General features: G+C 48.2%; 2 protein-coding genes across 6 annotated transcripts; both read left to right on the top strand.

Annotated features, from left to right (window-relative positions):
• Positions 1 to 1,665: 1,665 nt before the first annotated feature.
• On the top strand, positions 1,666 to 11,404 carry ATG101 (autophagy related 101). 4 transcript variants are annotated; one of them, XM_016186025.2, is made up of 3 exons: positions 1,666 to 1,784; positions 7,046 to 7,366; positions 10,728 to 11,404. In XM_016186025.2, the coding sequence occupies exons 2-3, from the start codon at positions 7,115 to 7,117 to the stop codon at positions 11,130 to 11,132; spliced, it is 657 nt and encodes a 218-aa protein (XP_016041511.1). In that variant the 5' UTR covers positions 1,666 to 1,784; positions 7,046 to 7,114; the 3' UTR covers positions 11,133 to 11,404. The 4 variants fall into 4 exon arrangements, with proteins under 4 accessions (XP_016041511.1, XP_060051305.1, XP_007518293.1 ...); XM_060195322.1 differs by lacking the exon at positions 1,666 to 1,784 and adding an exon at positions 1,808 to 1,829; XM_007518231.3 differs by lacking the exon at positions 1,666 to 1,784 and adding an exon at positions 1,932 to 2,034.
• A 2,103-nt stretch (positions 11,405 to 13,507) lies between these two features.
• On the top strand, positions 13,508 to 17,911 carry SMIM41 (small integral membrane protein 41). 2 transcript variants are annotated; one of them, XM_060195319.1, is made up of 4 exons: positions 13,508 to 13,818; positions 13,915 to 13,973; positions 14,708 to 14,753; positions 16,578 to 16,659. In XM_060195319.1, exons 1-3 carry the CDS (start codon positions 13,560 to 13,562, stop codon positions 14,744 to 14,746), a joined length of 357 nt encoding a protein of 118 aa, XP_060051302.1. In that variant the 5' UTR covers positions 13,508 to 13,559; the 3' UTR covers positions 14,747 to 14,753; positions 16,578 to 16,659. The 2 variants fall into 2 exon arrangements, with proteins under 2 accessions (XP_060051302.1, XP_060051301.1); XM_060195318.1 differs by lacking the exon at positions 14,708 to 14,753 and having other exon boundaries at positions 16,578 to 17,911.
• The last annotated feature ends 3,099 nt before the right edge of the window (positions 17,912 to 21,010 follow it).

Here is a 21,010-nt window from a genome sequence, read left to right as displayed (position 1 = left end):
AGTTAGTGAGATAGAGACCCAGAGGTGAAGATATCATTGTAATCAAGATTCAAAAGCCTAAGAACCTGGTGATCCAGTTCAAAATACTAGAAGAAAGCACAGATATTTAATTTCAAATCTATGAATGGGAGGGTAGACCCTCTGTATTATATTCAGACCTTCAATAGATATGATGAGACCCATTCACTTTAGGAAGGGAAATATGTTTCATTAGATCTAAAGATTTTTTTTGGGTTATCACTGCGGCTCAGGGCCTGCACTATGAATCCACTGCTCCTGGTAGCCATCTTTTCTCCATTATTGTTGTTGTTGCTCCTGTTATTGTTGTTGCTTCCACTATTGTTGTTGGATAGGACAGAGAGAAATTGAGAGAGGATGGGAAGACAGAGAGGAGGAGAGAGAGATAGACACCTGCAGACCTGCTTCACCTGCTTTGAACTGGGATCCTTGCACTTCGCACTATGTGCGCTTAACTGGTTGTGCTCCTGCCTGGCCCCCTAAAGATTCATATATTAATATCATCTGCAAATACTCAGAAATTTGACTAAATGTATGAGTAACCTGTGGCACACTCAAGTTGATACAAAGTGAGTCATTAAGGCAAGTTACTATAAATCGTTGAGACTTAGTTTTCCTTTCTTTCTCTTTTTCTATTTCTCACTCTTCCTCTGTTTCTCTTTTAATTTTATTTATTTATGATAAAGACAGGAGGAGAGAAAGATTAAGAACCAGAGCCTGGTATATGTGCTGCTGGTGAATGAACTTGGGACCTCATGCTTGACACTCCAATGCCTTATCCATTGCACCACCTCCTGGGCCACATCTCTCTCTCTCTCTCTCTCAGAGATATACAAAGAGAGAGAGAAACAGAGAGAAAAAGGCCAGAGCACTGTTCAGCTCTGATTTATAGTAGTGTCTGGGGATCTTATGTGGGTCCTCAGAGCCTCAGGCATGAAAGTCTGTTGCATAACTATTATGCTGTCTTCCCAGCTTCTCCCTCCCTCTCTTTCATTCTTAAAGAGAAATACAGAAAGAAAGACGCAGATGGCCAGAGCACTGCTCATCTTTGGCTTATCATGGTTCTGGAGACTGAATCTTGGACATTAAAGCCTCAGGTATGAAAGTCTTAAGCATAAACATTATGTTGTCATAAACATTATGTAGCCTCCTCCTCTCCCAACCCCTTTTTAGGTTTGTTTATTAATGGACAAGGGAGATGAGGAGAGGGAGGCAGAAAGAAAGGGAAAGGGAAAAGGAAAATCAGAACATCATATGAGCACACGTTATGCTCAGGATCGAAATGTGGACTTCATGCTTGTAAATGCAATGCTCTATCCACCGCTACCTTCTGGACTGCTTCCCTCCTGGTTTTGTTCAGGATCCAGAGAGGTTGCCGGTCTGTGAAGCAGGCAGTTTTCCCCTTCCCCAGGTTACTCTGAGCAAGCCTGGCTTTTGACCTTCGTTTAGGCCCAGCTCCAGGACCCCTTTCCAAACCTCATCTTGGGAGTATCAATGACCTTTTCAAAGTCTCAGCCCAGAGCTAGGTACCAGGTCTCCTTCCTCGCGGACCGGCTCACCGCGATGACTCCTCCTAGCCTACGGGAGCAGAGCGGAGCTCCTTGGCCTCTCCTTCCATCTCATCTCTATGGCGGAAGTGAGCCGTCCCAGCCGAACACAACAACATCTCCATGATGCAAAGAAATGGACGCGTCCACGCCGGGGGACGCCGGGTCGCTGTTAGGTCGGGAAGCGCTAGACGCAGTTAGGAGAAAAAAACATCGCAGGTACGGAGGAGCATTAGCTAGTGCCACTTGCCCTCTGGAGTGAATGTAAAGCGGTCCTGGAGGCTGCGCTTGGTCTCAGGGCCCGGCTGGCAGTGCCCGCGCCCCCGCCGGAGGCCGCTGGAGCAGTGGCGCGGTCGGGCGTGCAGGGCGGGGCGCGAGCTTCCGGGGCCGAGCAGCCTCCTGCCGCTGGGGTCTGGCGGGCGGTGGGGCGATCGCTGGGTGCGCAGGTCCGGGACAGGTCTTCTGGCAGGTAGGGCGCTCTCCCAGCCGTCTTCCCGCTTCTGCGCTGGGGCGGAGCCAGCAGTCCCCTGTTTTCTGGACTGTGGACCTGGCGGGCAGTGGCGGTGGGAGAAAAGGAACCCCAGTGGCAGGTCTCTAGCAGGCGAGCCAGAGTTGGGGAGATGGCGAGGTGACAGGCTCATCGCTGGGGCCAGTCAGTACCTTCCTGTGAGTCAAGTCTAAACTGGGGCTGCGAATGATGGAAGAGCTAGAACTTAGGGCATATGTGAGAAGAATGAAGTATGACGGTTTGAGGCTTAACAAAAGGCATAAATAAGCAAAAAGTCCTGTCTTAGCTTTCACTTGAGACTTAGAGAAGCCAATCCAGCAGCCCTAGGAAGGGCCTGGGACTCCTGGGTCAGAATGAATGGGGTTGCTCTGTTGTATTCGATTTCAAGTGCTGCGTTTACAGTGGTGAATAAGGTACAGTCCCTGCCCTTAAGGAACTGTCTGCCTGGTGAGAGACACAGACAGTGCCTGTGAGAAGATGACTGCCAGTGCAGGTAGGCTCTGGCTGATTGCCAGTGAGAGAGAGCCTGGGCCAGCTTGATGGCTGAGTGCACTTCGTGGGCTGCTGTTGAACTGGAATGCTTTAGAAGAGAGCCGCCAGGATCTTGAAGAATTTGATTTGATGCTGAACCAGCATGTTCGCAGAGACTGGAGACCTTTAGTTTGTGGAAGGGGTGTGATAGAAGAATTAATTGCCTTTCAAGACTTACTCATCTTAAATATTGGTTTGAATACATAAAAAAGAAATTTCCGTATAAGATATAGAGAAAGAGAAACCATAACATTATTTCAGTACAAACAGCATTGAGGATTGAACTGGGGACCTCAGGCATGCAAATCCCATGTTCTACCAGTTGAGCCATTTCCCTAACTGTGCCTCTAAATATGTAAAAGGTATATTTGTGGGAAATGGGTGAGACTTATTCTCTGTGACTCTCAATGTCATATGTCAGATCAATAGTTTGAAACAGTAAGAGTAGAAGGAAGGACTGAGTACAGCTGTCTGAAGACTGAGTAGTCAGCTATGAGAGTTCATGCCCTGTTGGTAGGTATGTAGGCTGAACACTCTCAGCGAAGAAACTTGACTATTCATTGTCCCTCAGTTATTCGCCAAATTCTGTTCTTCCCCCTCCAATCTTCACAAATGCCTTGGTGTAATCTTGTGCCGTCTCTGTCGGCTCTTGTAATATAATAGCAAATTATAGCAGCTGGTATTTATTGAGTGTTACTACTTGGCAGGTACTGCTGAAAGTATTTACAGATGTTAACTGATCTAATCCTTTCAAGGCAATCATCATTAATCTGTTTTATTCAAAGACTGGGAAACTAGAGCATACAGGAATTAAGCTTGCCAGAGATCAGGGTGAGCCAGTGGCAGAGCTGGGGTTTCAACCTCTGTTTTCTGGCTTGAGAATCATCCTTAATTACTATTCTGCTGGGAGTCGGGCTGTAGCGCAGCGGGTTAAGCGCATGTGGTGCAAAGCGCAAGGACCGGTGCAAGGATCCCGGTTCGAGCCCTGGCTCCCCACCTGCAGGGGAGTCCCTTCATAGGTGATGAAGCAGGTCTGCAGGTGTCTGTCTTTCTCTCACCCCTCTCTGTCTTCCCCTCCTTTCTCCATTTCTCTCTGTCCTATCCAACAACCACTACAACAATAAAACAAGGGCAACAAAAGGGAATAAATAAAATAAATATTGAAAAAAATTACTATTCTGCTGTGCTTTACCTTTGTTACCTTAATTCTCATCGTAGTCCAAGTTTACAGATAAGAAATCACACACAGAGGGTGGGGTAGATAGCATAATGGTTATGCAAAGAGGCTCTTATGCCTGAGGCTTCAAAGTCCCAGGTTCAGTCCCCTGCACCACCATAAACCAGAGCTGATCAGTGCGTTCTGGTAAAAAAAAAAAAAAAAAAGAAATCACTCAAAGTTAGGCGGTGACACACTGAGTTGAGCATACATGGTAACATGCACAAGGACCTGGCTTCAAGCCCTTGGTCCCCACCTGCAGGAGGGAAGCTTTATGAGTAGTGAAGCAGGTATCTCTCTCTCTCTAACTACCCCATTGCCGATTTATCTATGTGGAGTGATTTGCTTAAGGCCATAGAACATAGGAGGACTGGAATTCAGACCTAGGACAAAACCCCCACAATCTCTACTTCACTCCATTTTATCAAATTGTACTGCCTTTGTAACTGCCTCTAATTGTAAATGCCCTCTAATTGGACTCCTTGTCCATACATATATATATATTTTATCACTGGGACTTAACTGTTCCAGGTCAATGTTTTCTACTAGAGAGAGAGAGAATGGGAGAAGGAAAAATGCTACAACACTGGAGCTTTCCTGTATGTGGTTGGGGTTGGGCTGGGACCTGGGTCATATGAGTGATGAACAAGCACCGTCCCAGGTGAAGTCTTTCTGGGTTTAGGCTTTCTTTTCTTTTTTTTTTTTTTTTTTTGCCTCCAGAATCATTGCTGGGGCTTGGTGCCTGCACTGTGAATCCACTGCTCCTGGAGGCCACCTTTCTTTTCCCCATTGTTGTTACTGCTGTTGGATAGCACAGAGAGAAACTGAGAGAGGAGGGGAAGACAGAGAAGGGGAGTGAACCATAGACACCTGCAGATGAGTTTCACTGCTTGTAAATCGACCCCTCTACAGGTAGGGAGCTGGGAACTTGAACCGGGATCCTTTCACCGGTCCTTGCGCTTCACATTATGTGCGCTTAACCCAGTGTACTACCACCTGCCCCCTGGGTTTAGCCTTTCTACCATAAACATGCAAGTTTTTACTGTACAGTCTGTACACACAATGTGGTGTGTATATACATTTGTCACACAAGTCTTATTATTTAAAAAAAATACTTAAAGAAATAGGGGTGGGGGTATAATGGTTATGCACATAGCATAATGGTTATGCCTGAGGCTCCATATTGCTAGGTTCAAGCCCGCACACCACCATAAACCAGAGTTGAGCAGTGTTTTGGTAAATAAAATAGTGTAGATTAGATTGTGATCTTTTGAAGAAGTTTTATTTTGTTTATTACATATGAGTGTAAGAGAGGAGAGTTGGGGTTTTGAGAGAGAGAGAGAGACAATCTGGTAAATTATCAAGGATCATACACAGGACCTCAGATATACATGTCTGATCTACCAATTTAGCCATTCCCTCAGATGCAGTTTTTTTTTCTCTCCTTTTTTTTCTTCTTGTATTTACTTATTTACTTTATCAGAGCACTGCTCAGCTCTGGCCTATGGTGGTGCGGGGAATTGAATCTGGGACTTCTCTGGCACATAAGTCTTTTGCATAATCATTCTGCCCCCCTTCCCACTTTTTTTTTTCCTTCAGATTTAGTTATCTGTGTGAGAGAGTGACAGACCAGAGCAACAGTCAGCTTTGGCATATGTAGTGGTTGGGATCAGACCTGAGGCCTTATGATATAAGTTCTGTGCTATACTGCTGAGCTGTCTCCCTGGCCTGTAGGTCAGGTTATTTTTCCCCCTTAATCCCTGGCCTACTTTCATTTAGCTTTTTAATCTTTTATCTCTTTAACTATTGTCCACCAGAAGACAAGGATGTAAGGGAATTCCCCAGCCCCCTTTAAATTCAAATTTTTGCTCTTTGGAGTAAAGCAGACTACTTTTCACAAGGTCAGTTCTGAATTGTAAATTTTGAGTGTGCTCCTACTATATTCCCCAATTTGATCTTGGCTGCCACAGTCAGACAGAAGGTGCAGTGATACATTTCTCTTGCATCTGTAGTGAGAACCTTGGAAATGGGACAGTATCTGATGCAGGTCTATGAGAGAGATGCATCTATAGGTCATGCTTTAAAGTGCAGTATTAAGAGATTTTATTGACTTTTTTTAAAAAAAGATTTTATTTATTTATGAAGATAGGAGAGAGAGAGAGAGAGAGAAGGAACCAGACATTACTCTGGTGCATGTGTTGCCAGAAATTGAACTCAGGACCTCATGTTTGAGAATCCAATGCTTTATCCACTGCACCACCTCCCGGACCACTTACTTGACTTCTGAAAGCAGGTTGTGACTCCAAAATAGTTAAGAGCCATTTATTGCCTTTATTTATCTATCTATTTATTTATTTAGTCCCTTTTGTTCCATTGTTGTTTTATTGTTGTAGTTGTTGATGTAGTCATTGTTGGATAGGACAGAGAGAAATGGAGAGAGGAGGGGAAGACAGAGAGGGGGAGAGAAAGATAGACACCTGCAGACCTGCTTCATCGTTTGTGAAGCGACTGAAGCGACTCCCCTGCAGGTGGGGAGCCAGGGCTCTAACCAGGATCCTTAAGCTGGTCCTTGTGCTCATTCATTGCCTTTTAACCAGAGCTAACTTTCTGATGTATCTTGCCCTCAAGGCAGTCCAAATGCCCCTTAATCTGATTATTCAGGGTCTCAGGAAATCAGACTCCAGTCTTCCTTTTCTTCCTTGTAATATATTTATTTATTTATTTACTTGTTTTGGATAGAGATGGGAGTTGAGAGGGAAGGGAGGAATAGACACCTGCAGCACTATTTCACTACTCCTAAAGATTCCCCCCTGCAGGTGGGGAGCAACGTCTTGAACCCAGGTCCTTGCATATTGAAATATAGGTGGTCAGACAGATGCAGCACTGCCAGCCCCTTTCCTTTTCTTCTTAGCTCTCACATTGATCCCTCACCTCTGGGGAACATTTACCTGTCAGCCTCTTCTCTTTCCTGCTGGCTTCTCATTGACTGGAGCTGGACTTGCCTCTGGCCAGTACCTAATAGCTGTTGCCTAGGTAGTATTTGCTGTAAATTGCACTGGGTGCCAAAATAGAATTCAGGCTTTGGGCAGTTTGGGGACTTGTAATTTAAGGCTCTTACCCATTCTCATCCTGAGTCTCTCTGATAGTACGTGTTGCTGAACCTGGAAGGAAGTAATACACAGATTAAAAAAAATACTGCCCTTCTGACTTGAGCTCTTTTTGCAGGGTGACCCTTTGCTGAGGTGAAGCCCTTTATTCTTGTCTCCGGCTCTTGTGGGGACTACCAGCTGCAGGATGAACTGTCGCTCGGAGGTGCTAGAGGTGTCAGTGGAGGGGCGGCAGGTGGAGGAGGCTATGCTGGCCGTGCTGCACACAGTTCTCCTGCACCGCAGCACGGGCAAGTTCCACTACAAAAAGGAGGGCACCTACTCAATTGGCACCGTGGGCACCCAGGATGTGGACTGTGACTTCATCGACTTCACCTATGTGCGTGTCTCCTCAGATGAACTGGATCGTGCCTTGCGCAAGGTGGTCGGGGAATTCAAGGTAAAGTGTATGGCACAGTGGACCTTAAAGGCCCCTCTTTTGGGTCCGGGTGGTGGTGCACCTGGTTGAGTGCATGTGTTACAATGTGCAAAGACCCAGGTTTGAGCCCCCGGTCCCCACCTGCAGGGGAAACGCTTTACAAGTGTTGAAGCAGGGCTGCAAGTGTCTCTCTGTCTCTCTCCCTCTCTATCACCCCCCTCCCTCTTGATTTCTGGCTGTCTCTATCCAATAAATAAAGATAATAATAAATAAATAACTTTAAAAAACTGTTAAAAAAAAGTCCCCTCTTCCCCCAGCTTACTTAGCTTTTCTCTGTGGGTATGCTTTTTTATTAGTTAATTTATTTTTCTTGCCACTAGGGTTATTGTTGGGGTTCACTCAGTGTCAACACTACAGATCCACCACTCCTGGCAGCATTCCCCCCATTTTATTTGATAGGACAGAGCAATTAAGAGGGAAGAGGGAGAGAAAAGGAGAGATACTTGGGGGCCAGGTGGTGGCACACCTAGTTGAGTGTACATGTTATTGTGTACAAGGACCCGGGTTCAAGCCCCTAATCCCCACCTGCAGAGAAGCTTCGTAAGTGGTGAAGCAGTGCTACCGGTGTCTATCTGTCCTCTACCCCCTCTTTATTAATAATAATAATAATTTTCTCCAGGGTTATTGATGGGGCTTGGTGCCAGCACTACAAATCCATTGCTCCCGTTGGGCTCCCCCTCCGTTTTTTTTTTTTTTAAATTAGGCTAGGACAGAGAGAAATTGAGATGGGAGGGGAAGATAGAGAGGGGGAGAGAAAGATAGACACCTGAAGACCTGCTTCACCACTTATGAAGCTAATCCCCCCCCTGAAGGTGGGGAGTCAGGGTCTCAAACCAGGATCCTTCTGCCAGTCCTTGTGCTTTGTACTATATGTGCTTAACCCAGTATGCTACTGCCTGCCCCCCCTCCTCTCTATCTTCACCTTCCCTTTCAATTTTTTGGCTGTCTCTACCAATAAATAAAGATAATAGGAAAATTTAAAGTTTTCCTTAAAATAAAAGAGAGAAAGACACCTGCTCCATCACTCATGAAGCACCCCCTTTGCAGGTGGGGAGCAGGGACTCAGACCTTGTGCATGGTCATGTGTGCGCTCAGTCTACTGCTCAACCCCTAGTTGGTAGGGAGAGTGAGGTTCTGAGGGAGAAGTGAGGTAAGAGCTCTTTTGCATAAGCAGGATTTGTGGGGGGAAGAGAAGAGGGATTTGTAAATGCACCCAAGGAAGGACCGGAGAGAGAGGCTCACTGGATAAGGTGTATGCATTGCCAGGTTTGAGCTGCCAACACAGTGGGAAGTCCTGTGGCATGGAAGTCCCAGTGCTGTGGTACCTCTTGTTCTTGCTGACTTTGTCTCTTTATCAGAATTAAAAATCTGGCCAGGGTGTGCTAAAATGGAGTCTTTGCACGGTTCCCTCGATGGGGAAGAGTGTCCGGAAAGGGGGTGAGCAGGAATCCCAGTGCTGGTATTCAGATCCTCTGTGCCTTATCTGCTCTTGAACTCCTTAGCTCTGTCTGCTGACTGCCTTTCAGGTGGGGTATCCCTTTGGGCAACGTGGCTCAAGTGTGGGTTTGTGTGGTTGGAGAGACTGGGATGGACACCAAGCGGCTCATGTTGGTGGCCTCAGGAAACGGCAATGAGGGAGTGGATTCTGATTCCCTCTTACTCAGGGCTGCAACATTCCACTAGGTCAGCAGTAGGTATTAATAGGTTTTCAGGTGACAACAGGAAATTGTAGTTTAAAAAATTTTTTTTTAAATTTTTTAATTTCAACTTAGTTGTTCATGTGACATTGATTTATTAATGAGAAAGAGAACAAAAGTATCACTGTGGCACATGTGATGACAGGGCCTTTTTGCTTATAAGTCCATCTCATTTGCCTCCTAGACCTTTTTATTTTAATTAATTAATTTTATGAGACAGAGATCAGAGCACTGCTCAAGGATCTAGGCTAGGGTCTGCATCAAGCATGCAAGATCCATGTTCAAGCTCTTGGTTTCCACCTGCAGGGGTGTTTAATTGGCAGTGGAGAAGGCAAATGGGATTTGCCTGGGGACAAGGAGAGCTTGGAGAGAAGCTTGATTTGAAGAGTGTTTTGAAGGGGGTAAAGGCTAAGAAGTGGGTCCAGGGAATGAGGAAGTCCTTTATGCACAATGAGGATCATTTTTGAAATATGACAATCTGGTCCAAACCTTGGTACAGCCACTCACTGGCTTGAACCCTTTAGTAGATTACCTTTTTAAAAATTTCTTTATTGGGGAATTAATGTTTTACATTCAACAGTAAATACAGTAGCTTGTACATGCATAACATTTCCCAGTTTTCCATATAACAGTACAACCCCCACAAGGTCCTCTGTCATCCTTCTTGGATCTGTATTCTCCCCACCCACCCACCCCAGAGTCTTTCACTTTGGTGCAATACGCCAATTCCAGTTCAGGTTCTACTTGTGTTTTCTTTTCTGATCTTGTTTTTCAACTTCTGCCTGAGAGTGAGATCATCCCATACTCATCCTTCTGTTTCTGACTTATTTCACTTACCATGAATTTTTCAAGGTCCATCCAAGATCAGCTGAAAATGGTGAAGTCACCATTTTTTATAGCTGGGTAGTATTCCATTGTATATATATATACCACAACTTGCTCAGCCACTCATCTGTTGTTGGACACCTGAGTTGCTTCAGCAGATTACCTTTTCTGAGACTCATTTTGCCTTGGTCAGATGGATGTGATATGTCTGTGTCAGAACTGTAGAGGGAGTCGGTGGGATTGTGTATTTCAAGTGCCTGGTCCAGAGGGAACATTTAAAAATGTCAGTTCTGAAGGGAGCTGGAGGAGTTGGTGAGGAAACTTTTTTGTTGTCGTTTTTTACCAGAGCACTGTTCAGCTCTGGCTTATCACGGTGTGAGGGATTGAACCTGGGACTTGAGAGCCTCAGGCATGAAAGTCTCTTTGCATAACTATTATGCTATACCCCCACCTGAGGAAACTAATTTTTTAAAAACTTGGGTATTGAAAGAGAAATGGGGAGGTAGATTGGGAGAGAGACACCTGCAGCCCTGCTTCACTGCTTGAGAAGCTTCTCCCTTGCAGGTGGGACTAGGGGCTTGTAACGTGCATTCAGCTGGGTGCACCACTACCTGGCCCCAGAAACTGATTTTGTTGGTTTGCTTCCCACTCAACTTTAGGCTGGCAGTGGCTGCCAGTGCCACTTCACACAAATCCTTTCCTCTCTTTGGGTCCCTTTTTCTGGGTTGTAGCAGGCCCCCTCAGTAAGAGCTCCTCAGAGGTCTTGGTTTGTCATCTGTCACTTTTTTTTTCTTGCTCAGGATGCACTGCGAAACTCTGGTGGTGATGGGCTGGGCCAGATGTCCCTGGAGTTCTATCAGAAGAAGAAGTCTCGCTGGCCTTTCTCAGATGAGTGCATCCCGTGGGAGGTGTGGACAGTCAAGGTGCATGTGGTAGCCCTGGCCACGGAACAGGAGCGACAGATCTGTCGGGAGAAGGTGGGTGAGAAGCTCTGTGAAAAGATCATCAACATCGTGGAGGTGATGAACCGGCACGAGTACCTGCCCAAGATGCCCACGCAGTCGGAGGTGGACAATGTGTTTGACACTGGCTTGCGGGATGTGCAGCCCTACCTCTACAAGATTTCCTTCCAAATCACCGATGCCCTGGGCACCTCAGTTACCACCACCATGCGCAGGCTTATCAAAGACACCCTTGCTCTCTAGGCCCCATTAGGACCTCAGGTGCTCCTGGCTGACTCCTGACTTTGACTCTTGGAGATCCCTGGGACTCTGGAACCTTCCACGGGTTCTTGATGAGACTTGAAAGGGGCCACTCCTGGCTTCCTTGTTCTGTGGTTGCCAGTCTCTGGCTGACAGTCAAGTCTGGCCTACATTGTACCTCCACACCTCTGGTGGAGGACCTACTTCCTTCTCCACTGTACGGAAGAGCCATCACTAGGGTAGTGAATAAAGTTGAGAATGTAAGTTTGGGTTGAGCCATTTGTCCTGTGATGTATGTTCTACTCTGAAACGTTAACACTTTCCGGCAGACCTGTGGGGACATAATTACAATCTGATGAGAGTGAGTAGGCAGGTTTTAAGATAGAATATAACTGTTTTTACACTTTATTGGATACCCACTTAAGCAGGTGTTACTCACCTAGTTGTGACCATGTCCAATCCCATGAATGAGGACATGGGTTGGGATCTACTGCTTTTGGATGTGACTGAGCTATTTCTTCATCCTGCCTAAGGAACTTCTCACATCCTGATTTTTTAAATATTATCTGGTCCTTTTTAATTATGACCCCAGAGAATATCTTCTCTGTCTTCGTGGAGCACACAAAGATTCTCATGTACACCAGAAAGGTCCTTTGTGATCGGGAGATAACTCAGCTTATTAGAGCACCAACTTGTATGCCTGAAACCATAGAGGCTGCAGGTTCAGTCCCTGGCACCACTAGATCACCAGAACCAAGAAATGCGATGTTCTCTTATTTTCTCACCATGAATCTTAAAAAAGATAAACTAAAGTAATTTGATATGGAATTTCTCTCCCTGAAGAGAAACCAGCGTGGGTGTTGGCTCCTTTCCTCCCTTCCAAGCCACCCTTGGCCAAGTGCTGTCTCACCATAGGCCTTTTCCTGGGGTGCCAAGGAATTGGAGAATTCAGATTTACAGGGTTCTCCTGGGAGAATTTGGAGTTGGGGAAACCCATCCAATAAGTCCTTGAATTGGCCACCCTCACTTGGGCTGTGGTCTAGGGGACTTTTTTTTTTTTTTTTTTTTTTTTAAACAAGTACTTCTCCATAAAGTTGCTTGTTTGCTTTTTTTTTTTTTAATGTATTTTTCCCTTTTGTTGCCCTTTTTTTTTTTTTATTATTGTTGTTGGATAGGACAGAATGGAGAGAGGAGGGGAAGACAGGGAGAGAAAGATAGACACCTGCAAACCACTGTGAAGCGACTCCCCTGCAGGTGGGGAGTTGGGGGCTCGAACTGGGATCCTTACTCTGGTCCTTGTGTTTCATGTCATGTGTGCTTAGCCCACTGTGCTACCACCCGACCCCCTTTTCTTTTTATCAAAGCACTGATAAGCTCTGGTTTATGGTGGTACAGGGGATTGAACCTGGGACTTCAGAGCCTCAGGCATGAGAGTCTGTTTGCATAACCATTATGCTATCTGCCCCCCTTAAGGGGACTTTCTATTCTTCCTATTAGCCATCAGTTAATCCCTCCTGACTGGCTGGGCTGGCTGACACAGGTATTTGCTGGCAGTGATTTTGTTTTAGTAAAGAGGACTCATGGTTGCTATTGGAGTCTTAAGGAGAACTAGACGATGGGTCTTCCCTCCATTCCCGGTCCCCAGACTTTCTGCTTTGCTGGAGCCAGGCTCAACTCTACTTTCCTTCCCTGCCTTGATCAAAGGACACCAAACTGGCTGTGAGCCCCCTTGAGGACAGGGCAGTAACATCTTGGTGGTGTGATTTCTCAAAGTAGGACTGATTTACTCAAGGTCACAATGATACTGGATTCCATGTTCTCCCATTAGTTTGTAAACATGGCTCTTGACCTCGGACTTCAAGGAAGGAATTAGCAGACCTTGAAGCCCCCTCACTCTGCTTCACCCTCTCTTCTCCCTGTCAGGAGGCAATGCCCAGCCCCAGAAGGCTCCCTAAGGCGTGGTGAATGGGGAAGGGTGCCTATCATGTTCTGGTGGCTGTGCATTTGCTTCTTGTTCTAGAGGCCTCTGGGGGTCCCCTAGTGGCACTTAGCTTTGACCCAGGACCAGTTTTTCCTGTGTCCTGCTCAGTGGGGACAACATCCCAGCCAGCACTTGGGTTAGGTGAGAGGGGAGTGCTACCTCCAGACAACCTCTGCCAAGGCTAAGGGTGAACCTTGGGGACAGCTTGGAAACATTCACAAGTGTGTAGAAGTGGGGGGTCTCAGAGACAAGATATACGGGCCCCCACCCCGCCTCTGAGCTGGGTCAGAGCCCACAGTGGAGGAGGCCTTTGTCAGGAAGTGTCCGAACGCTCCCGCTAAGGGACCCGCCCCTCTAGCCCCTCCCAGACGTAGCCAGGCCGCCCATCCTCCTGCAGTCTCTTGCACATCTGGCGGTCCCTCGCACATCTGGGCAGCCGGCGCCCGAGCATGAACTCCACTCGGGCAAGCGCAGCGACCCAAGCTGCCTGGATCAACTGCTGCAACCAGTCGGTGGGGTCCCTGGAGCCTAGCGAGGTGTCGCGCTCTGCTGTGCAGGCCGTGGTGCTGGGCGTACTATCGCTGCTCGTGCTCTGCGGGGTGCTGTTCCTGGGCAGCAGCCTCCTGCTTCGTGCCCAGGGCCTCGCAGAGCTGCTGGTCCAGGAGCGGCACGCCTCCCGAGAGGCGGAGCCCGGAGGTGCCAGCCTAGGTGAGTAGGGAGGACACCTAGGCGTCCCGTGGAGCCCCTAGGGGCTGCAGGCTCCAGGTGGATCTCAACGTCCCCGCCCTCACCCACTCACCACAGCTGTCCCTGCTCCATCAGATGACTGTGGAGTCCAGGCTCGGTCCTGCACACTCGCACAGGTGAGCACCGCCTTGCAGCAGGAGTGCAGCTCAGTGGGGCAGCCTCAGCACAGAAGCAGCTTCTCAGAGAGTCTTGTTGCTCGCTGTTGTAGTCAGTGGCGGTGGGACCCCAGATTCCGCGGTGTCCTATTACTAACACAGCCGTGAATGAGTAACTGGGCTAGGGTGCTGAGCTAAAAGGGGGTCTGGAGAGTCCCTCTTCCCAACAACCCACCCCACCGCCGAAGCCCTCATTGCTCTAGCCCAGCTTGGTTCCTGGGTTCCTCACAGTGGTGCTCAGCTGTGCCCTGCACCTGCAGACAGGAGACAAGCCTGGTCTGTGATTTTGTCCCCTTCTGTCCTTGAGGCCTCAAGCATGGATAAGATTCCTCATTGTGGTCCCCCTCTTGAGGCGGGGGTGGCAGAGAGGGTGTATTAGGGCTGAGCTGGGGGTCTGGATTACCCTGGGAAATGAGGTCTGTATGCCTCCAGCCCTTGATCCTGGTTAGGTTGGAGAGGGTGGAATGAAATAACCGTGCCTCCCTCCCGACCACCTCTACCTCACCTCTGGCCCTTTCTTAAGTTGGAGGGAGGTATGCCATCCACAGCAAGTTCTGTGGTATGTTTGTGGGGGTGGGGTGGTAAGGATCCTGACAGCTGGGGGGTCTCAGGAGCATGTTGCTCCAGGAAGCTGGGGCTGAGGACTCACAGCTGTGGGTCTCCGTCTGGCTCTCTCCTGTGTCTGTCTCTTCCAGGATAGGAAACATCTGGAAAGGAGGCCCTGGGTGGCCTGAAGACAAGGTACTTCTAGGCCAAGCCCATCTCCTGCAGAGCCATTTGGGTTGGGAAAGGGAGGCTTTCACCGTCCCTCTCACCTGTTACATATTGTACCTCAAGAGTGCCGGGAGGCTTCTGTGAATGGGGCTATTCACCAGGAGGCCTTGGGCCTCTCTCGCTCCAGCTCCCTGACTGCCAAGGGCGGAGACAGGGTCCCAGCTGCCCTCTGAGGAGGATGTCACTGCACCTGAGCAGGGACTGGTGAGGGGCAGGGACGGTGTGGGCAGGGTGCAGCTCAGCAGCTGTGAAGCTGACAGCAACGACTTATGATCTTGCACTGAGCTGCCTGGGATTTGGTGCTAATCCTTGCCGGCCACTCCACGCTGGCCTTGCTGAGCCCTGGGCTTCTCACCTCAGGGATGAGGGTGAGGGTGGCCAGACCAGGGAGGTGTGTCTTTGAGGCTGCTGTCCCCACACCTCTTTTCTGTGTCCTCTGGAGGGATGGGGACTGACCCACCCACCCCCACTTTCTCCAGGAACGGTCATTCACCTACTTGACACATTCCCGCTGCTTTTCTGACCTTTGTCCTGCCTGCACCCCATGGTCTCCTCTTCCTCAGCTGGGGCAGCAGTGTCCCATGTCTCTAGCAAATCCTTCACTTTACAAATGGGGAAATGTGGGCAGAAGAAAGCAACATGCTCAAGTGTATGTCAGAGCTGGAACTGGTCCCGGGGCCTGATTTCAGGTTCAGTGCTAGAAGCCAAGAGCTCAGAGGCCCCTCTGGACTCATCCCTACTGCTCTGCACTCCCCCAGCTTTCCCACCATGCTTTGAGAGGTTGATGCAAAATATGGAATCTGCCTGAAAGAATGAACATGTATACACACGCGCGCGCGCGCACACACACACACACACACACACACACACACACACACACACACACGGTGCTGGGGATTGAATCTGGGGCCTTAGAACCTCAGTCATGAAAGTCTTTTGCATAACTGTTATTAGGTCTCCCTAGCCCCCCACCCCCACATAATTGGCAAAAGGTGCTAGGGCTAGAACCCCAGGCCTCCCAAGTTGCTACTTCCTTCCTGCTTCTACTTCCCTGGTAGTCTTGTTAGATGTCTTCTTACTGCTAGAAAGAGTGTTCAGACACTAACAACAGCACCCCTGCCAGCTGGTCTTTGCTTGCCTTATCTGGACCTGAGGGTGTGGGTGGTCTCAGAGGGTCATCTGGATACAGCTATGGAAAAACCTAAGTGGGTGGAGCAGAGGGGTCAGTGGTAAAGGTGATGGCTTTTGGGTTGGGTTTTACGGGTGACCCCATAGAGAGATTCAGTGGAGGCCAGGCCAGTGTCCCCAGCTCCACTGTGCCTGCTCACACCCAGGTAGGTTTCTTCATCTAACTGTCTGTCTCTGCTGTCCCTTCATTTCAGTGCCTGGAAAGCTGGGGTGTGTGATGTGCCCAGGAGCTCAGTGTTCTTTGGGAAAGATACTGAGATGCTTGCTATGGACCCCTGGCCTTGGACAAGGCTGTCAGACCAAGTGGTCAAGAAAGGAATTTAGAACATTAGGAAAGGACATTGCAGTCACCCCAGCTCTGACTCCAGTGGCATCTGGGGAAGAGGCTGTATGTCCAAGTGTCATGGAGTGGAGCCAGACCTTTGGACCCCCAGTAGACCCACTGTCCTTGGGGACAGGGTGGGATGACAGATGGGTAGAGTGTTGGCCTTAATCTCCCTCTCATCCCTGATTTCCTCTCTGAGCTGGAGAAGCCAGTACATTCCTTGGCTTCCCCATAGTATCTTCCTTTCCAGCAACCGTGGGGGTGGTTGTTTCTTCCAGGTTCCTGATCCTTGTGTGGACCGTCTCCCAGAAAGCTCTCCCTCCAGCCTGCCACACTGGTCACCACACCAGGGACTTCCTGCCGCCTTTGATCTGTGCAGATGACAAACTGGGAGAAACCGAGATTGAGGGAGAACCTTCATGCGACGTCCTTGCCCCCAGCGGTCGTGTCTGACTGCTTCACTTGCCCTCTGGAAGGACTCATGTGTGAGGACCTGGGTGTCAGTGGTCCAGGAAGGCAATGGTCCAGGAATGGCCACCTGACTGCTCTGTGTAGCAGACTGTACTGTGGCCTCTGCCTGCTGGACCTCTGAGGACAGGAAGGCTGTCTCTGGTGTGGGACACCATGGGCTGACCAGCCAATATCTCTCCCTGTTGAGGGCTGTGGGTCACTGTGACACATTTGGAGGTTCTAGGTGCCACAGGAATACTTTGTCACTTTCTGTACTTGTCGTTAGATGTACTTATTTTTTTTTATTTTATTTTTTTTGCTAGCAGGGTTATTGCTGAGGTTCAGTGTCATCAGTGTGAATTCACTGCTTCCGACAGCCATGTATTTTCATTTTTTTCTTTCTATTTTATTTGACAGGACAGAAATTGGGGGGGTGATATAGAGAGGGAGAGAAAAAGATAGGTACCCATAGACCTGCTTCACTGCTTGTAGATGGTAGCACTTTACCTGCTGCAGGGAGTGGGGACTCAAATCCCAGGTCCTTGGGTATGAAATATGTGTGCTTAATTGGGTGCACCACTGCCTGGCCCCCTAGATACACTTATTTTGTTTTAATTCTTTATTGGAGGATTAATGATTTACAGTCGATAGTAAAATATAATAGTTTATACATGTATAACTTTTCCACATAATAATAAAACCCCCACCTAGATATACTTCTAATGTAGGTTTGGGGCACAGCCTGTGGTTCCAGTGGTGCTCTGTAGCACCGCCCCCTCCATTTTGAACACTTTCTGGTAGATACTGAAATAGTAACTCTCCCCTGACTGCCAGTCGGCTTCCCCACTCAGATCAGTTCTCCCTAATGGTGCACAGGAGGTGGGCAGACAGGGATTCTCACAGCAGCACTCACTGCCCCCTGTGGTCAGTGTGTGCAAGAACACTGTTTGATTCAACCAGTGCACTGAGGGTCTGATCAGAGCCTGGCCTGAAGCTAGTGCTTGGAAATGAGAGTGGGCTTTGCAAGATGTACTCTGAATTGTAAACTGTAAACTTTTCCTGAAACTCCAATTCTTCATCCATAAAATGGACACAACACTATTGTCTTGAGGATCAAATATATTAAGTCTTTGTCCACAGATAAAAGCTTTGTACATTACAATTACTGTGTAGTGTTTTAATATTTTCCCCTCCATCCAACCACCCCCAGGGTCACTCACTCTGCTGCTGGGGGTACTCCAATTCTAAGTATTTTCCACGGTGATGGATGTTATTGTTACTGCTGGGGTTTTATCTTCCAGTTGGCTTTTCAGATAGAGTTCTCCATCCTTTTCCCATTCCTTTCCCTTCTTTCTTTCTTCCTTCTTTGCTTTCTTTTTCTTTTTGCCTCCAGGATTATTGCTGGGGCTCGGTGCCTGCACTATGAATTCACTGCTCCTGGAGGCCATTTTTTTCCTTTTGTTTATCATTATTATTATTGTTGTTATTGTCATTGTTGGATAGAACAGAGAGAAATCTGAGAGAGGAGGGGAAGACAGAGAGGGGAAGAGAAAGATAAGACACCTGCAGACCTGCTTCACCGCCTGTAAAGTGACCCCCCTGCAGTTGGGGAGCCAGGGGCTCAAACTGGATCCTTGCACTGGTCCTTGAGCTTCACGCCATGTGCGCTTAATTTGCTGTGCTTGAGCAGAAGGGGATGCATCTAGAAGGGGTTGGTAAAACTAGCAGGTGGTGTGCCTCAGACTCCTACTGACTCTGGCCTCACACAGTTTATAGTCTGCTCCCCTCTACCAGGCCCTGGGAGGTTGGTCTAGTGGTCAGAGCCAGGGTTTGGTTTCAGACCAAAGATTCAAAGACTTTACCACCCTCACTACTGTGACTAGGGCGAGGTGCTCAGCCCCTCTGTGCTCCATTGCTGCCTCTCTGGAGTGAGAAGGAGAAGCTCTGTGGCACAGCTTTGAGGAGGGTGACACAAGCTTCACATGAGCACAGGATATTGTCACTGTCTCAACCTCCAAGTGAGGCAGGATGCTGACTTACTGACCTTCCTGGATTGAAGGTGTTAGGAAAATAGGGGTCAACTGCCAGGTCCCACAAGTCACACGCGCGAGCAGTGTGACTGGGCCTGTCTGCCTGAGCCCTGGCATAACACTGTGCTGCAAGTATGGAGAGTTCCAGGCCTCAGTCACATGCTCTACTCAAAGTGGGAGTGGTGTGGGGAGACACCCTGGACCACAAGGCCTAAAGGAGGGGACTATCTTCCCACCACAGCTTGACCTTTTTTTTTTTGTCCTGGGGTGAGCAAAGGCTGGGTGGCAGCAAAATAACTCAGCTGCTTTGGCTGGGGGTGAGGTGGGGCGGGGATGTGGGTGTAGACAGGGAGTGGCTGATGAGTCCAGTCTGCTGTGCTGACTTTGACGCAGCTCAGGGACATCCAAGAGGAGCTGTCTGGGCAAAGTTGGCATTGGGCTGGACTCAGCAAAGAGCATTCCCCTGTCCTGTTGCTAGAGAAGGAAATGGAAGCTGTGGAGCCATGTGGGTTGTAGGATCACTGAGTGAAGAAGGGAGATGGTTCAGCTAGGGAGGAAAGGATTTCAGCTGTGAGGAGTCAGGCATGTTCATGCCAGTAAAAGGGGTGGGGGGTGTCCAAGAGGGGTCTGCATCCAAGACCTTGGCTGGGTCGCAGAGCCCACATGTGCGAGCCCTGACTCTCTGAGGCTCAGAGGAGAGGTCATTGTACAGCCTCCCAGGCCTGGGAGCATCACTCTAGCTCTTTTAACTAATTATTTAAATGAGATTTTTCTTTGTTGATTTGTGACAGGTTTATTTATTTATTATTATGTTTAAAGGTAGATAGATAAATGGATAGAAAAAGAGACCACAGCACTGAAGCTTCCTTCAATATGATGGGTCAGGCTCAAACCTGGGCCATACACAAGGCAAAACAGCACACTATTCAAGTGGGCTATTTTGTTGGCTTTTTTTTTTTAACTTTTTAAAATATTTATTTTCCCTTTTGTTGCCCTTGTTTTTTTTTTTTTGTTGTCGTAGTTATTATTATTGTTGTTATTGATGTTGTCATTGTTGGATAGGACAGAGAGAAATGGAGAGAAGAGGGGAAGACAGAGAGGGGGAGAGAAAGATAGACACCTGCAGACCTGCTTCACTGCCTGTGAAATAACATCCCTGCAGGTGGGGAGCCAGGGGCTCGAACCAGGATCCTTACACCGGTCCTTGCACTTCATGCCACGTGTGCTTAACCTGCTGCACTACCGCCAGACTCCCTGGCTTTATTTTTTAAAGTAGTGCTTTGTGTTTTATTTATCTTAATTAATTAATTAATTTTACCAGAGGACTGCTCAGCACTACCTTATGGTGGATGCTTAGAGGATTCAATCTGGGACTTCAAAGCCTCAGGCATAAGAGTCTCTTTGCATAACCATTATGATATCTGCTCTGCCCTCTTTCTTTTATTTGATAGGACAGGGAGAAACTGTGAGGGGACAGGCCAGATAGAGAAGGAGAGACACACCTGCAGCACTGCTTTACTTATTGTGAAACTTCCTTCTGCAATTAGGGCCTGAGGGTTTGAGCCAGGGTCCTTGTGTATAGTAATGTGTGTTCTCAACTGGGTATACTATGGCCCTGCCTTCTATTTATTTATTTTTAATGGTAGAGAGACAAAGGGAGGGAGTGGTGGGGACAGAGAGACAGACAGATAGACCAGCACATTGCTCAGCTTTAAGTATTACTGAGGACTGGACCTGGGACCTCTGGGACTTGGGCCCCTAAGCCTGGCGCTCTGTGTTGGATGCACTGTCTCTCTGGCTCCAGCTCCTGTCATTGCTCCTTCACTGCTGGCTCCAAACCTCCAAACACACTCAGCTTTTTTTCTGTCTTAATATAGCCCTCCCTGTCACCTGGTACTCCTCCAGCTACTCCCCTAAGTCTCACTAGGTCTTGCAAGCAAACCTCTCCTGAGAGTCACCCAGACTTGCTCTCCTGCTCACACTTCCGTCCTTTCCAAACAGCTTCTATGTAATCAGGGAGGCCATGGTCACCAATCCCCTAGCTGGCTATTCTAAGTTGCTTTCCAGTTTGAGCTTTTTGACTTGATCATCAGTTTATTATGCAAGGACACAGAAAACTCTGGAACAGCCCCAAGGAGAGAAGCTGCTTAAAATGACTTCTGGGGAAAGGTGTGGAGCTTCCACGCCCTGCCAGCTGCTTCACTGGCTCATGGTTCCATGTGTTCACCAAC

Source organism: Erinaceus europaeus, chromosome 7 (genome assembly GCF_950295315.1).
Source record: "Erinaceus europaeus chromosome 7, mEriEur2.1, whole genome shotgun sequence".
Taxonomy (NCBI): Eukaryota; Metazoa; Chordata; class Mammalia; order Eulipotyphla; family Erinaceidae; genus Erinaceus; species Erinaceus europaeus.
This window is presented reverse-complemented; position numbering and strand designations above follow the sequence as displayed.

Bases quoted from the DNA above. Each gene is read 5' to 3' on its own strand.
- ATG101 (XM_016186025.2), top strand. From the start codon at position 7,115: ATGAACTGTCGCTCGGAGGTGCTAGAGGTGTCAGTGGAGGGGCGGCAG. The intron at 7,367-10,727 runs GTAAAGTGTATG...TTTCTTGCTCAG, and splicing joins AGGTGGTCGGGGAATTCAAG to GATGCACTGCGAAACTCTGG.
- SMIM41 (XM_060195318.1), top strand. From the start codon at position 13,560: ATGAACTCCACTCGGGCAAGCGCAGCGACCCAAGCTGCCTGGATCAAC. The intron at 13,819-13,914 runs GTGAGTAGGGAG...CACTCACCACAG, and splicing joins GCCCGGAGGTGCCAGCCTAG to CTGTCCCTGCTCCATCAGAT. The intron at 13,974-16,577 runs GTGAGCACCGCC...TGTTTCTTCCAG, and splicing joins GGTCCTGCACACTCGCACAG to GTTCCTGATCCTTGTGTGGA.